We start from the raw sequence: 15,504 nt of genomic DNA on the forward strand, positions 1-15,504 counted from the left end.
GCTTGGCCAGTCTGGTGTTTGTTATTGTTGTGGTCGAGTTTGTGCTGGCTCACTCCACCCAGTACATGGATGTGGGAAGGGAGGATGGTGTAGCACCCCAATATTTTGGGTATAAAGTACTATACATTGCACCACAGAGTATCTAGGGGACCAGAATTAATATTCAGCACTCCCTGGTAAAATTTGGTTCCTGCGGTACTAACCCAGTAACATCCAACAACCGCCCTCATTCATGTCAGGCCAGCCAGAAGGGAAATCCAATGGAGTAGATTTTATTTAATTTACAGTGCCATTCACTTTATCTGAATTCCAACTATCTGAACCTTCCCGGTATCCCAACTTTGTCCCCTTTGGTAAAAATTCTAATTTAGTTCAAAATTCTGAAAGCAACTTGAGTCATTTATTCATGTGTCTGACACCTGTAGTGCTATAACCACCCTTTTAAACAAAAATTGCTGTGATAAACAATAAAATTGATACATAGCATATCATAAAATACAATAGAATATATTTTACGTAAAAAAAAAGCTCCTTCCACTCAAATCATCATCTAAGTGATACCACAGTTCAGCCAGGCAGTCAACCAGCTGACCGAGACGTGTGTGTGTGCCATGACATCACATGAGAGGGAGGCAGGTGAGTCAGCCACACAGTACAGGTCACTGAGTGGCCTTCAAATACATTCACCTCCCACACACACACACACCTATGCTCTTCATTTTTCTCATTTTATAGTTTTATATTATATTTTCTTTATTTCTAAGCTACATTAGAGTATATTAATTTGTATACTCTTTTGCTCTGTAATAAAGAAAAAGGTTTTACTTGGGTGGACTATCATGTCCTTTTTGACATACAAGTAGGTTACATGTTATTTACATACTCAGATTTGGTTGTACACAGAAAACAATTATTTTTGTTAAAATTTATTCTTTATTTTGTAGGAGTGACCAAATTACAGTAGTATACGTAAGTGACACACTGTTTACTGCTTATGTCACGTTTCCCCTCCGTCATCTGCATCACCTACCATTCCCTGCGTCACATACCATACATCTTGCTTACTAAAATGCTTCATTCTTCGCCTGCAGTGCTGGTAAGTGTTACTTATTGAAAATTAGTACAGTGACCCCTCGTTTAACGAAAGCCTCGGTTAACGAAATTTCGGTTAACGAACTGCCTTCCATAAGGATCTTCAATTCGGTTAACGAAAAAAAATTCAGTTAATGAATTTCTTACGAACCGACCTCAACATGTTTTCGCTTGCACTGACCGGGCAACCAGCTTTAGTATCAGTCCACCAATACATTAATCGGTTCTAGGGCTTAAATGCCTTACTATTTCAGTAAATATCAAGAAGTTTATACTATTCAATAATTTCAAAAGTTTAATATTCAATTTTTTAGTCATTTTAACAATTATTGAACATAATTGAAGGTAAAGTGACTAGTTTAATGCGCGGCATCCAGCCTCTTAACACAGCAAACAGGCGTTAGTCTCTCTCTGTTTTCACTGGAGGTAACATCTTGCTTGAGACTCTCTTCAACTAAATGCTTTTTTTTCTGTGTTTCCAAGCAAATTATTGGTCATTTTGAAATATATTTTACATATTGACAATATATAATGCAGTGCAGTGTTGATTTAAAGAAAATAATCTTGAATTACACCAAGAGAGCTAAAATTTTATGGGTGAAATGGCTCCATGGGGTGACTTCTCTTCCACCCCAATGCCTTCTCTTCTTCCTTCTCCTCCACCCCCATTCTAAATCCCATCATCATCATCATCATCATCATCATCATCCAGGAGCCTTCTACATACACACCTCAAAGTAAGTGAACTTTTCTACCATTTTTGTTGAATTTAGGAAATTTTCGGTGAGCTGGAACCAATTACCCAAAAACTCATTGAAACAATGGTTTCGGTTAACGAACGACCTTCTGGAACGGATTGAGTTCGTTAACCGAGGGGTAACTGTAATTACATGTACAAGTATACATATATGGGCCGATAATTTATTTATTTATTTATTTTTTGTGTGTGTGTGGGGGAAGTGCCTCGATAAGTCAGAATTTGGGTTAATTTGACAAGGCCACAGCCCCATACGTGCCAAGTCATCAAGGTTTTACTGTATGTTAATGTAAACCATTTCTGGAGAATGTCTCGACCCATTAAGTCAAGAAATACTGGCAGGGGCATTATTTCATATTTTGTTTTGGGGCGAGGGAGGGGGAGCGCCATTACATGCAAAGAGTAGGAGTCAAAATTCTGCTCCACCGTGGTGCCGCCAGGTGGTTCTGAAACACACGGAACATGTTCCAACACGTTTTATATTTTCAATTTGCATCTGCCCGGTGTGGACTGTGTGGCTGCTAACAATATGACTTACTTCCTTGCCGATATTCAGTTTATAAATGATAGGCAATGGGAACGATGAAAATAAATGAATACTTATCATTTTGTTTAATTATGCATGGTAAGAATACCATAGAGATGTTCTCACCAAATCCAAATTTGTCTATATGAAAAAGGAATACCTGTATAATTACAATTTTCCTTGGAGAGCAAAACAGCCCTTGGGAGGGACAAGCCAGGTCTTGAAGGGGGGGGGGGGTGTTTCCCCCCTCACAATGACACCCCTGCATAGCTGACTGTGTCTCTTAGGAAACGAGCCAGTTAGCCACCTGTTCTCATTTTCTTTTTGACCTTCCTCCCAATTACAAATGTCGGTAGTTTGGGTGAATAATTTCATATTATCAGTCTAATATCTGCTCTTGAAGATAAGCTTTTCCAGAGAAGTAAATATCCAGTCCACAAGTAAACAATTTTACCTCTCTGTTATTATCAATACTGTAATATGGAAACTAAACAAATTTGGAGCAAAGATAAAAAAAAATTAGAAAATGAAAAAAGTACTTGCATCTTGCATAGCTTGTTTACACAGATAATTAAGAAAAAAGTAGTTACAACTGATAAATTTTAACGTGTTTTTGTCCAGAAAAGTAATAAGTAACAAGTAGATCACTGGAAAAATTACCTAGTTACTGTAATCGATTACAATTTAATACAGTAAATCATTACTTGCCCACCACTGACTGCCACTTCCTTCCCTACCCCTCACTACTTGACCACCAGCTGACACCATCCAGGCTATTTTCCCACTACGTATATGTATGGAAATTTATTAAGGAGCAGTACACTTATCATATCAAAAAATATCCTGCTGCTGTATTGAACAAAAAATTCAATTTATTGTCAGCTTTGAACATTTCCCTCATCACTATTTTGACTTGTACAGTGTGTAAATATCCCACTCAGTGGCCTAGCCCTATTCCCCACTGGTAGGGACAGTGACTCACTATGTGAACATCCCTCTAATATTGCTTTCAACATACAGTACAGGTACTCATAACTATATATTTTTTGTAGTTTGCCCTGAAATATAGCCTCAAAGTGTAAATCTAGTAATACGAGAGATACTGCGCCAAAAAAGGGTGATGAAATAAATATTATGAGAAAGATAGAGGAATTGCTTGATCAACTTGCATTTGGTGCAAGTGTAGCAACTGGAGACAGGCATCAGGGGAACTTCTCCATTACACTCTTTCATAAGTTTATCTGATACTGTACTTGTGCATTGGACTTATAGTAATTTTATAAGGTACACTAAAGTTATTATAAAAGTATTTGTTTTTTAACTAGAGTACACATCCTAAAGGGGAGCGTTTGGCTGAAGCAGGAAATTCATTAATAAATGATCAATCAGTATCAATTTCCTGTCAGCAATTAAGGACACCAGATACCCTGAATTGGTTCTGCCTAATCTTTAATATCTGTTTTTTCTCTTATATTCTTATCAATTTTCAAAATCCTACTTCTCAATAACTTCTTGCTAAATTACGTTGAAATTCATGTGAAATATAAGGTAATTTACTCTTCTTGAACGTAGCAAAGATACTTCTGATTAACACTTTCGTATTGGATGAATGAATTTTTTCCTAACTTACCATTTTTTCCTCCAAATATTTATAAAGATAAATCAGCAAATAATAAACCAAGCCATTTATAAAGAAAATCTATATGTTATGCCATGCACAGTATGTTATTCTACTACCTGTGCTTAGTCTTTGTTTTATTAAGATCGGCTCGGGATTTGAAGGTTAAGAAAAACTCGTTTTGAGATATGGGCCGATAAAGGTGACGTGAAAGAAACTCACGATCGTACCTCACTCTCGCTTGTTTGATGGGTCACTGAATCTCATGACGACGGTTTCCTGAGGTTAGTTTTCTGAGAAGGGTGCCAGATACTGATATTTTCCAAGTGATTGGTATTAATTTACACCAAAATATTATTATAAATAAGGTACTTTCTACAGCTTTTCCTATGTAAACAGAAGGGACCTCTAAACGAAAGAGGAGGTACAACAAACATGCTAAATAAATTTTACGAATTATGCAATAAAAATACGTCAGCATATAGCCATAGGCAACAGCTTTCCACAGGAATTTTTCTGAATATTTTTGTTATTTTCCAATTTTCCTCGTATTTTCAGCCAGACGCTCCCCTTAACTCCTATGGTTGGCAAGAGATCACTGCACTTCATAGAAACATAGTAAGGCAGCTGCTCATCAAATATTTAAGTACTGTACCAATATCTATTAAAGATAGTCTGATTAACAAACTTAAAACATTCAGTATTTGTTAAATTTCCTTTAGAAACTTGCTTCAGTTTCAGCAGCTCATTTTAAACAATTGACTTTGGTACATACCTTTTCTTGTCTCCTTTCTACAAGAAATTATGATTTAATATCAATTACATCACAAACTATTTACAAAGAAAATAAAACAACTCTATGACTTGGATGGGTTGGAGGATGAGTCTGACACTCCATTAGTGAGCTCAGCCAAGCCTCTGTTCACGAGCTCTTCTGCTACATCTACATCCTGAAGAAAAAAAACCACTAATGAACTACTTAACAGTTTCATAAAATAAGAAAGCAAACATATATGAATTACTTTATACAATTTATTTTTCTTTCATCTACTCAGTCTTTTCCTTCTAATATTCACGGTGAGAAGGATCACAGTTATACACATATAGTACACACATTCAGTATTCCATTTATCTTTTTGTTATCAGAAATTCATGCTTACTACTGTAATACATGTGAACTGTCACTCCCCTGATTATGGATTTCCAACTTTACAAATATTCTCCCATAAGTCCCATAAAAATGAGCGCCAAGTAATTCCCAGGCCAAGCGGAGATATTTCCAACCATACCCAACCTGTGAGCTCTATGCTATGTTACATTTATTTTTAACTCGTAATTTCAGGTAGATATAGAGTAAGACCCCAAGTACTAGACTCCTGAGTAACGACATGTCTGAATAACGACATAAATCTTGGAAAAACTATTTTTGTTTAAATTCGAAAAAATATCTTAGCAGGACAGCCATTTGTTATTGTTCTGGAGCAGCATGGTGTGGACATGATACCACCAGCCCTCATCATAACACAGCCTATAGGTGATGCCGAAAGCAGATGAGTTGTTGTTTTAATGTTATTACTGCACCCCAATAACTAAGAACGCTAAAATTTTGAATGTCTTTGATCATAAGTGCGTCAGTTGTTACACACTGAAATGAGGTAAACGAAATCATGATTCACAGTATCAAATTAAAGGCTGACCAGATTCATACAGAACATGCACAAGCATCTACATCTGGCATTTATGGCAGCCACCGTGCCTCGATATGGAAGATGATTTGAAGATTTTGATATTGAGCAAGCAATGGAAATTCAGGCTTAGTTGCTTGATAGATGGCAAACCATCTTGTGACAAAAAATTCATAACAAGAGAAGGGTGGCTCCACAGTTTCATTAAACATGCTAAATTACATTGTATGACCTTCACTGGGGAGGATGCATCAACTAATATAGCTGTGGTAGAAAACATGAAGGAAGAAGTTGAATGTGGTAGAGGAGGATGGACTCTCCTGATCAAATCTAATTATACTACTCCAAAGAAAATTCCAAAGAAAACCTTTAGTGTTAGTTTCTTTTCTGTAGCTGTGCTGACGTAGAACAACAACAGTGTTGGTGAATAAGTCACTCATATGCTGAATTTGTGGGACACTGTGTCAATCAGAGATAGCAGGCTGTGATGCACTAAAATGATATATACCGTGCTACTGTTTAGTACAGGTAATTAAATAATTGTTTCAAGCAGGTTATAATGAATTGCACAGGCCTCCAATCCTTAATCCCTTATTTAGAATTGAATTAGATAATTTTTATATCAATTATTTACTTAAAGAATGTTCTCAGTCCGTTTCACGGGAAACAACTGGATGTTACTGTATTTTCCATGTACTGTATGTTCCTCTTGGCCCCAAGAAAAGGAAATGAATAGAACTTTTATAAATGGTAGTACTTACTGTAGAACCATTTGTGTCAATAATCTGAACACAAGGTATGGTTTTTTCTCCTGCCTGCTGGTATCCAACAACTTTTACCATAACAACCTTCCATTGTGCTGCATATGTCAACTCTTCAAACACATCAGCTGCTTCATCCCCCTTCACACTCCTACAAAAATATATCATATGATGATAAGTGTTGACATGAAGTACAGTAGTGTAGATTTCTAGTTTACTATCTAACAGATCGAGTCATTTTATATGTGCATACTCTCCACAATCAAACAAATCAAAGCATAAAAGGTTTCAAAGGACTTACTCAGGTTTAATATTTGCCAGAAAACACTCAATGGCTTGAAAGTTGAGCTTCAGGAAGTCTGTTCTTAACTCACTCACATTATCAATCTTGACTGTCTCTGTGTCTCCAAAGTCAACATAATATACTGTGACAAAACTTTGTAGAGGATCAGTCTCATTATGCTCATAGTTGCAGACTTGTCCTCTGTACCATGAGTTGTCATGTGGAAATTTGGCTGCCACAATGCTATTAATGTCTACCTGTAATTAGAGATTATACATTTTTATTATTCTGGCTCAAATATCACGTGGGAAGATAGTCATGACCATGCTCTCTTTGGTGTACAGTAATATATAACCAAACACGTTGTCTTGACACTACTTGATGCTTTAAAGTTCATTCAATGAAGTAGTATATATAAAATATTACCCAAATATTTCTGCTGCATACCTTAAGTCTTGAAGATGCAAACTAAATTCCTGATAACTTAAAAGTGACCAATAAGTAAAGCACCCATAACCTTCAACATGAAGTAAGGAAGTGTAACAGGTATAACTTTTGATTTAGCAAGTCCATACTACAGTAGATATAAAAGAAACCCGAGATGATGCCGAGCATTTATTGGAATAAACATGCAAAAGATTAAAAAAAAGGAAGTTAAATTTAAAATTTTTGTATATGACATTTCTCAGACTAAAAGCTAACTCTACTGAACATTTCTATACAGTACACTGTAATGTTAGAGATAAATATAAAATTAATAAAAAAATGTTACCTTGACCCATTTTCTCGAAGGCAATTATGATTAGGACTGTTCCTCTGTGTCAAGAAAAAGATTTCATTGGGAGGGAACATAAAAGGCCATGATAATATGAATGCCATTAACCCTTTCGCTGGCCACTCGTCCGGTCCAAATCTCAACCTTAGACGCAATCTATTTTTAAGGCAGTGCTTTCAGGTATTTTACTTTCCCTCAAGATTATTTTTACCCAACCTCATAGCAATTCTCGCAGTGCTCTCCAGGCCTTAGCTAGTGTCTCATCACCCCAACCCTCGGTAATAGATATTTAAGAGTGGCTATTTTTCATTCAATGTCGACGCCGGCACGTCAGTGTTTGCCGGGTTCCAGTCCATGAGGGGAGAAGGGGAATGAGAGAGTTGATGCTGTGGCAAAAGCAGCTGCTTCTTGCCCTGTGGCACATCATTCCCCAATACCTGCCTCTGATATGAAGCCAGTAATAAGAGTTGTCCATAGTTTGTGGATCTACATTAATGCCAACAGAATGTAACTGTGTTTATCATATTTTGGGTTCATGGTCTCCAAGTCCATCATACCCATGATCACCAAACTGCCGGTCCTATATATATAAAACTATAAAGACTTGACTGCAAATACAATACTTTACAACTAAAGAACCTCATCATTTTACATACCTTGTCTAATTCATGAAGTTCCCTGTTTTCTGCGCTCTCATAATATTCTGTCATTTCTGTCACCAGCTTATCCAGCAGAACAGACCGTTGACCCACCACCTGTTACAAAATGATGATTTTTTTTTAAACTCGATGAAAATTTTTTTTTTTTATTTCATTTACATATAGGAAATGCTTTAAATTTTGACAGTCATGCCAACAATGAGAATCTTTAAGTCAATCAGGTCATGTGATGAATCATCATTATCATCGCCATTTTATGGCTGCTTTCCATGCTTGCAGGGTTAGCTCAAAGGTGCATGATCACTTATAGCCTCTCTTGTCAGGTTCTTATCCATGAAGTCATTTCTCACAACAACTACACAGTTAATTTCCATCAATGAACCCAACTGCATTAGGTTGCTCCACTTTGCTTTCTATGGTAGGTAGGCACAGTGTGTAGGTGATTTATATGTAACAGGTTCACTTAGGATCTTGCACTATGTGTAACAAGTTCACTTAAGATGTTCAGTTTACATGTACTTACTGTCATATATGTTTGGATATGGGTAACGACAAAAACAATATAAACCCTCCGCTGCTCGTCACTGCAAACCCAAGTATTGGTACACCAGTAAACCTTATGTCATAGCAAAAAAAAAACAGTCTAGTGGTCTTGGGGTGACCTACCAAGACTATCTTTAGATACAGCCTTCCATGCATAACATGGCACTAAAGCTGACCATGGTATTAAGTGTTTGATGATGGAGTAGCCTCTTGGGGCATTGCCTGAGTTCTGGTTTCTGTACTATCAAGAAGTGCCAGCCTATAAAATTTACAGCTGGGACCCTCTGTACAGGAAGCACAGCAGCCCATAAAATGCAGCATAGACCAGGGGAAAGCCATAGTTCTGATGTCCTGGTTGCCATCAGGCAAATTTGAAGCAGGATTCATGTTTGGATGCCCAACCTACTTTTACAAAGTGGGAACTGGGCAGTAAACCCTTGCCATTCGCGAGGGATAGGTTCCAAGAAAGGGCGCAAATTGGCAAAATTGCGAATAGCAACTTATACTACCTTGGCGCACTACTGTATACCTATACCAAACAACTAACCTGCCACAACAGCACTCATCCCCTTTTAACTTCTCTAATAATAAAACTTTCTATGTCAGGGTTGTCACTGACTTCTACTTTTACATTTCAGTCCACTAACATCAGTAGCACTGACACTTGGCAGTCTATTAAGGGCCATTTCACACAGAAACACTAAAGTTTTGAGAGTACAACACGAGATGCTGCATGGGGTGACACGTTTTGCTGTGGGAAAAGGCTTACAAGCTAGCCACCATCTGCTTACCGCGAATCGTCGAAATCGCAAATGGCAGGGGTTTACTGTACTATCTGTAGGACCTTCAGGAAAAATTTTGGCTGCCAAGCCAGGGTCACAACTCCCTATTCATTGCCTTCTTGATGATTTTCTGTGGCTCCTATTATAGTTTCTTAGATTTCATCAATTTGATGAGCCTGAAGATCCAAATTCTCTGAAATGAGATATTACACATGGTCCAGTTTAACAGCTTGTCGGTGATTGTTTTTAATTATCCACTTCTCACTATCTTGATGAAAGAATTTTATGGTTAACTACAGATTTCAAGCTTAGCTGGAGTTATAAAAGTTGTTTGAAACTGAAATTTTTTGAAAAATAATACTGTATCCTGAAAAGGTTAATCCTTCCCATTTTTGGGATCTCTTCATTAGATAAGAAAGCATTTATCATCTATAGAAAAATGTCCTAAAGTTGCAAAACAGTCATCCAGTTTTGCTGATTCAGTTTTGCTGAATAAACTCAAAATTATTAAGGGTTTCCTGCACCCTACTCTAACATTTAAATATCCTCCTTTTATTTTCCTGCAGAAGCTGTGTTAGCTGATACAGCCTCTGTTGTGAACTTGTAAGTCACACTGGCTCATTTGTTACTGCTCACTCTAGGGCAAGAGATGACGGTAGTAATGCGTGTGATGGAGGGTGCGGGAGGGGGTTTTGAGAATTGCAATTAAATGCCAGGTAGCGACGTGTCCTCCTAATATTACGTATTAAGTAATTATTACATGTTTTAATTGCCTGTATGTTGGCATGGCGAGTTATTGCTAGGCATTAACATACCTAGGTATAAAGCTAGACGTCACATTCTGGACTATATCACAAAAACTGTTTTCTAGAAAAAAAAAAAAAAAAAGGCTTTTTTAAGCACTGTAAAGTGGGCCATATTAAAAAAGGGGCATTTACACCAATAATCTATTTCAGCTCAATTATGATAAAACATGAAAACTATCATAACAGCACAGAGAAATTAAAGAAACTTTATTGAAGACAATAAAATCAAGAAAATATTTCATGGAATACCTGTACTTTAGTTGCTTAAAATGGTTTGGTTAGGTTAGGTTAGGTTAGGTTAGTGGGATAAGGCCTGTTATCTGTCATTATGTGTCAATATACTGTATGGTAAAAGTTCTTCTGAAACAAGCCATCAAACAGTACAATAGTCCTCACTTGAAGCCAGAAATGAGATGCCGTGTCAACTGCACATACATAAGCCTCAATATATCGGTCACTGTTTGTTGATGAAAGTGCTTCAAATAATGGGTTGTTGCGGTTCATAGGTGAAGGCTGAAAAAATAAATAAAATAAATATGGTGAATTATGATATTTAGCCAGTAAGGGTTTTTGATATGTAAGACAATGCACATAATAGTAATACAGGTACTCCTCGACTTACGACAACCCGGACATACGACCGCCGTAGTCGTATAAAAATATTTTTCAAATTACATATTTTCTAGTACCGAAACGTTTCCGTCCTATACGACAGCGTGGGCTGGCCCGCCTCGTGGTGTACAACATCCACGCCGTAGCCCGCTCAGTTGGTGTTTTGTTTCTAATTCCCTTTAAAATAGCTGGCAAGCGTAAAAGTTAGAGTTCTCGTGGTATTGATAAGAAAAGGAGACAGTCAATTACTTTTGAGATGAAAATGAAAATAATAATGCAATATGAAAATGGAAAAACGGTAACAACCATTTCACGCGACCTTGGCTTCTTTCATTCGACGATATCAACAATTTTGAAGGACAAGGCAGAGGCATTTGCTACTATTAATAAGGGGATGCAAATGTTTGAAGAAATGGATAAAAACGTTGAGCGTTTTGCAAAAGTTGACAAACTGATCCGAGATGCACTTGCTTGCTACAGGGAGATTTACAATGAAAAGAAAAGACAAACTGTGCAGTCTAAATTGGACATATATTTTAAGAAGTCCCCCACTGCTGTCTCCTCATGCCCCACTACTGCTGCCTCTTCACTCCCTAAAGATGATCCAATACCTTCAACAAGCAAGTATGTTAGCCTGTCTGAAGAAAGCAAAATTGATGTCCCACCCAGCCCTGTCTCCTCCTCTGCTTCATCCAATTAATGTAGTCTCCATGTTTAATTAAAAAATTATTGAGGCCCCATGTGCATTCAGCTGACTACATTAAAGTTAAATGCACAGTAATACTTTATTCATCTTTCAGTATTGATTACTTTTACTGTACCTTATTTCATTTTAGAATTTCTGTATTATTTTCGCATTTTTGACTTACGACCAATTCGACTAATGATCTGGTCGTCGGGACGGAACCCAGTTGTAAGTCGAGGAGAGACTGTATTGGTTACATTTTCCCTTTTGCATGCCTTTTCCTATTATGATGCACAATTGCAGGATACCAGAGCAAACACAAATATTTTCTTCATACAATACAATGGTTAATAAATGTCCTAACTACTACAAAAGATATGTTGTGCTATGGTGTTCTCCTTCCACCAAAAAAGCCTATAGTTTATCCAGTTACTTCTTACAACCCAGTATCACCTATCAGCAGCATGTCCTTACCCAAAATTCACTCACTACCGATTTTTTTTACTCATTCATGCACCCTTCACACCAGTACGGTTATGCCGATCCAACCGTTTCCCCATTTATCACCATCTTTACTGCTTTTGACACTGTTCTTTTTCTCCATACATTCCTCAATTAACTTATTACTGTGTTTCCTTCAGCATGTCTGTGATTTATTTAAAAAAACATAACACTTTTGGCTGATGCATTTGCATCTAAATGTTCAAAGCTACACACTTTCTCCATTCTGTGTCTATTTATACAACCAACATTACCTTCTCCTCATCTCCCTTTTCTACTAATTTTCATCACTTTATCTGTCTTCACATTAATAACCTTCTCCTACTATACACACTTTCCTTGATGTATATAGTCTGATGGGGAACCTGTTCTAAACACACTAACACATGCTCCCTCGTCCAAATAAAATGTGCACATCATTCCAAAATATCAGATTTAGCCGAAACATTTTCAATAATCCCCACATCCATTTTTCTATTAACTCTATGATACACTTTTTCCAGATCCATAAATTCCAGTCCAACTCCTCCCGAGACACTTTTTCACTCACACTCTTCAATATAAACACCTGATCCACATATGTTCTTCCTCTTCTGATCCCACACTATTCTTCCAAACTATATTGTCTGTTTGAGCTTATAAACTCTATCATCCATTCTTTACATACTTAACTTCTCTCCTCAGCATTTCTACAGTGGTTCCATCAACTTCCAGTGCCTTACATTCTTAACTTCATCTCTTGTTTACTTGCTATTTTCCTCTTTCACTTTGACATCTTTTTCTCCTTCACATCTAAATCATATTACTGCCTCTTTCTACTTCCTTTGACTACAATATATCACCTCATTCACTCTTAGCATTTATATCCATTTACAATATTCTCTCTTACTTTTTCATCCAATCTAATTCTTTCCAGAACTTATGGCAACTTTTTTCCCAAATGTTCATCAATCTGTCTTTTGCTGTCTCATCATGTTTTACTTTCATTTAATATATATGTACTGTACTTCTCTCTTCCTTCATCACTGAACTGAATAAGAGGTTGGATTAATAAAAAAATTTCACCTACATTTATCTGTGCCTTTAGTAACATATACCTTTACCTCTATAAAATAATGATCATGGCATTCCACAGAACTAATTTAAAACACAAGAAAGCAGATTTGGGTTGTAGCATACCTGACTAACATTTTCATGTGCTGCCTGCCGACCTCTGGCTCTCAGGAACATGTTAGTAGCTGATGCATGTATTTGTTGCCTCATCTCTTCATCCTCAACCACCTGTGAAAGAGGCCACCCATGGGCTGCTCTACACTAGGTCATGCACCGTAAAAAGTAGCCCAATCTGTGTTTACTTAAATGCCAGTTCACTTAAGACAAACTATAAGTTGGTTTTGTCAGTAGTAACACGCAACAATGAACAATGTAACATTAAGATTATTGTCATCTCTTGTAAACAAAATAATAACTTAAGTGTTATTAGATAATAGACGATTCACTTAACAATAACTACTAAAAAAGAACAGTGCACCTCAATACGAATTACAATTCAAATAATCACACACACAAACAATAAGATGATTCATCACACATCCCTCAGTATAAACCAAGCTACAGTAAACAGTTTTCAGTAGTCAAGCTACAGTAAACAGTTTTCAGTAGTCAAGCTACAGTAAACTGTTTTCAGTAGTCAGGCTACAGCACTGACTCCAATTCTTCTGTATTAAATCTTTGGTCGAGTGCAAAAAGGGCCAATGTCAAAAAATGCCATTTTTGGCTTTTGCCCATGAAACCTGGGTTACATGGGCCAAAGTCTAAAATGGCATTTTTTGAACATTGGCCCTTCTTGCAATAAGCCAGAGTAATTAACCCACTCATCCTTACCAGTATTGTTAGAGTTTTCTGTTTGTAATTCTATCCCGAAGAACATATTCAAAAAATTTATTCAGGCATGTTATATATTTTTCTTTCTATTCCTTCATGAGTTTTGTTTACTGTAAAGCTGTATAATGTTAAGTACCTCATTTATATAGAACTGTGTTACCACTGTATAAAGTACTGTACATACCTTCAATTACAAGGAAAAAGTTCAGAAAAATAGTCATGAAGACAGTGACTTAAAACATCACTGTTGTAAACAGCCAAATACAATACTACAATCTGGACTTCAGGCAATGGGCAACAATAAAGTTTTATAATTATCAAGAGTAAATACAATGACCATTTTACAATCAATTCCAAGTTTTAATAAGAAAAAAATAGATACCGTATTTTATGGCATATAAGACGCACTTTTTTATCAGAAAATGGGGCTGAAAAAATCAGCCAGCATCCTATATGTGAAGTTGAGGTATCCAGTAAGCTAATGAATCCCTCAGTTGCTGTCTCCAGTAAGCTAAATTCTACCTAACCCAACTCCAGAATTAAAAATATATTTTTGCTTACTTAAAACACATTTTTATTTTTAATTAATTAAAAAAATATTTATTGTATATATAAAAGCTTGATATAACTACAGTACTGTACTGATGATCATACCCCGAGGAGATTAATGCACGGTAAACACCCACCTCTTCAGAGGTAGCTAAGCAGTAACCATTTCTGAACTCTTACAAGCATTACAATCTATTAATGCCATATCTGCAACATTTATTTTTAAATCTACAAATACCAGATAGAAATGAAGATTTACAGATAACATTCTTTTCACATTTGCATCTGTTAACATCACTTGCTGCATTGTAGACAGGTTAGACTAGTCACTCAAACCACCAGGCTACTGGGACAAGCTGTGTGGTGTTATGTTTGTTTTTCATCTCGTATTTTTGGGTAGATATACGTAACTTTCATTTATTTTTACTCAGTTACATGCACACACCATCCTACATACATACAGTATTGTGAAAAAATTGAAAGAAATAATTGTCGTAAGGGCGAGCACAAAGGGAGTATACATTTCTTTGCACACGAGTTGGCTCGCTCAGTGAGGGGGGGAAGGCGGGGAGGCATGTGGGGGAATGGAGGGTTGCTAGGGAATCGGCGGAGGTAGCGTCTGTGTTGCTATGGTGAACCAGAGAGTATATGCAAATGGCGACTCTGTTCAACTTTCATTTCGCTTTTATTTACTGGTTTGGCAATACAGTACAGTACTTTTGAACTTATTTATTGGTGTTATTTTTATTTATTCCTCACATTTACTGGACTGTATATATTATTTTAAGAAAACTATGGCTACAGGAGGAAATACAGACAAGTTTTTTCCTAAATACTCCCTGCTAAAATGAGGGGTGCATCTTATATGGCCATGCATCTTATATGCCATAAAATAAGGTAAATAAGTTTTTGGAGTTGTTTTGCAATCTAAAATCTTAATTTCTTTTTAACAGGTTTAATAATACTGTACGTGGATTTTTTCAAGT

At 36.6% G+C, this 15,504-nt stretch overlaps 1 protein-coding gene across 2 annotated transcripts in view; it reads right to left on the reverse strand.

The window, feature by feature from the left end:
• Nucleotides 1-3,166: 3,166 nt before the first annotated feature.
• The window catches only part of LOC121868927 (tudor and KH domain-containing protein homolog), a 44,671-nt gene continuing 32,333 nt past the window's right edge, over nucleotides 3,167-15,504 (reverse strand). The window contains exons 6-11 of one of the 2 annotated variants that reach the window (XM_042369964.1): nucleotides 13,265-13,366; nucleotides 10,684-10,800; nucleotides 8,154-8,252; nucleotides 6,741-6,979; nucleotides 6,440-6,590; nucleotides 3,167-4,943 (exon numbers count right to left, since the gene is read on the reverse strand). In XM_042369964.1, the coding sequence (XP_042225898.1) occupies nucleotides 4,851-4,943; nucleotides 6,440-6,590; nucleotides 6,741-6,979; nucleotides 8,154-8,252; nucleotides 10,684-10,800; nucleotides 13,265-13,366 (801 nt within the window). In that variant the 3' untranslated portion in view covers nucleotides 3,167-4,850. The remainder of the gene's footprint in view (nucleotides 4,944-6,439; nucleotides 6,591-6,740; nucleotides 6,980-8,153; nucleotides 8,253-10,683; nucleotides 10,801-13,264; nucleotides 13,367-15,504) is intronic. The other variant, XM_042369970.1, reaches the window with a different exon arrangement.

This window comes from Homarus americanus, unplaced genomic scaffold (assembly GCF_018991925.1).
Source record: "Homarus americanus isolate GMGI-L3 unplaced genomic scaffold, GMGI_Hamer_2.0 scaffold32583, whole genome shotgun sequence".
NCBI classification, from domain to species: domain Eukaryota; kingdom Metazoa; phylum Arthropoda; class Malacostraca; order Decapoda; family Nephropidae; genus Homarus; species Homarus americanus.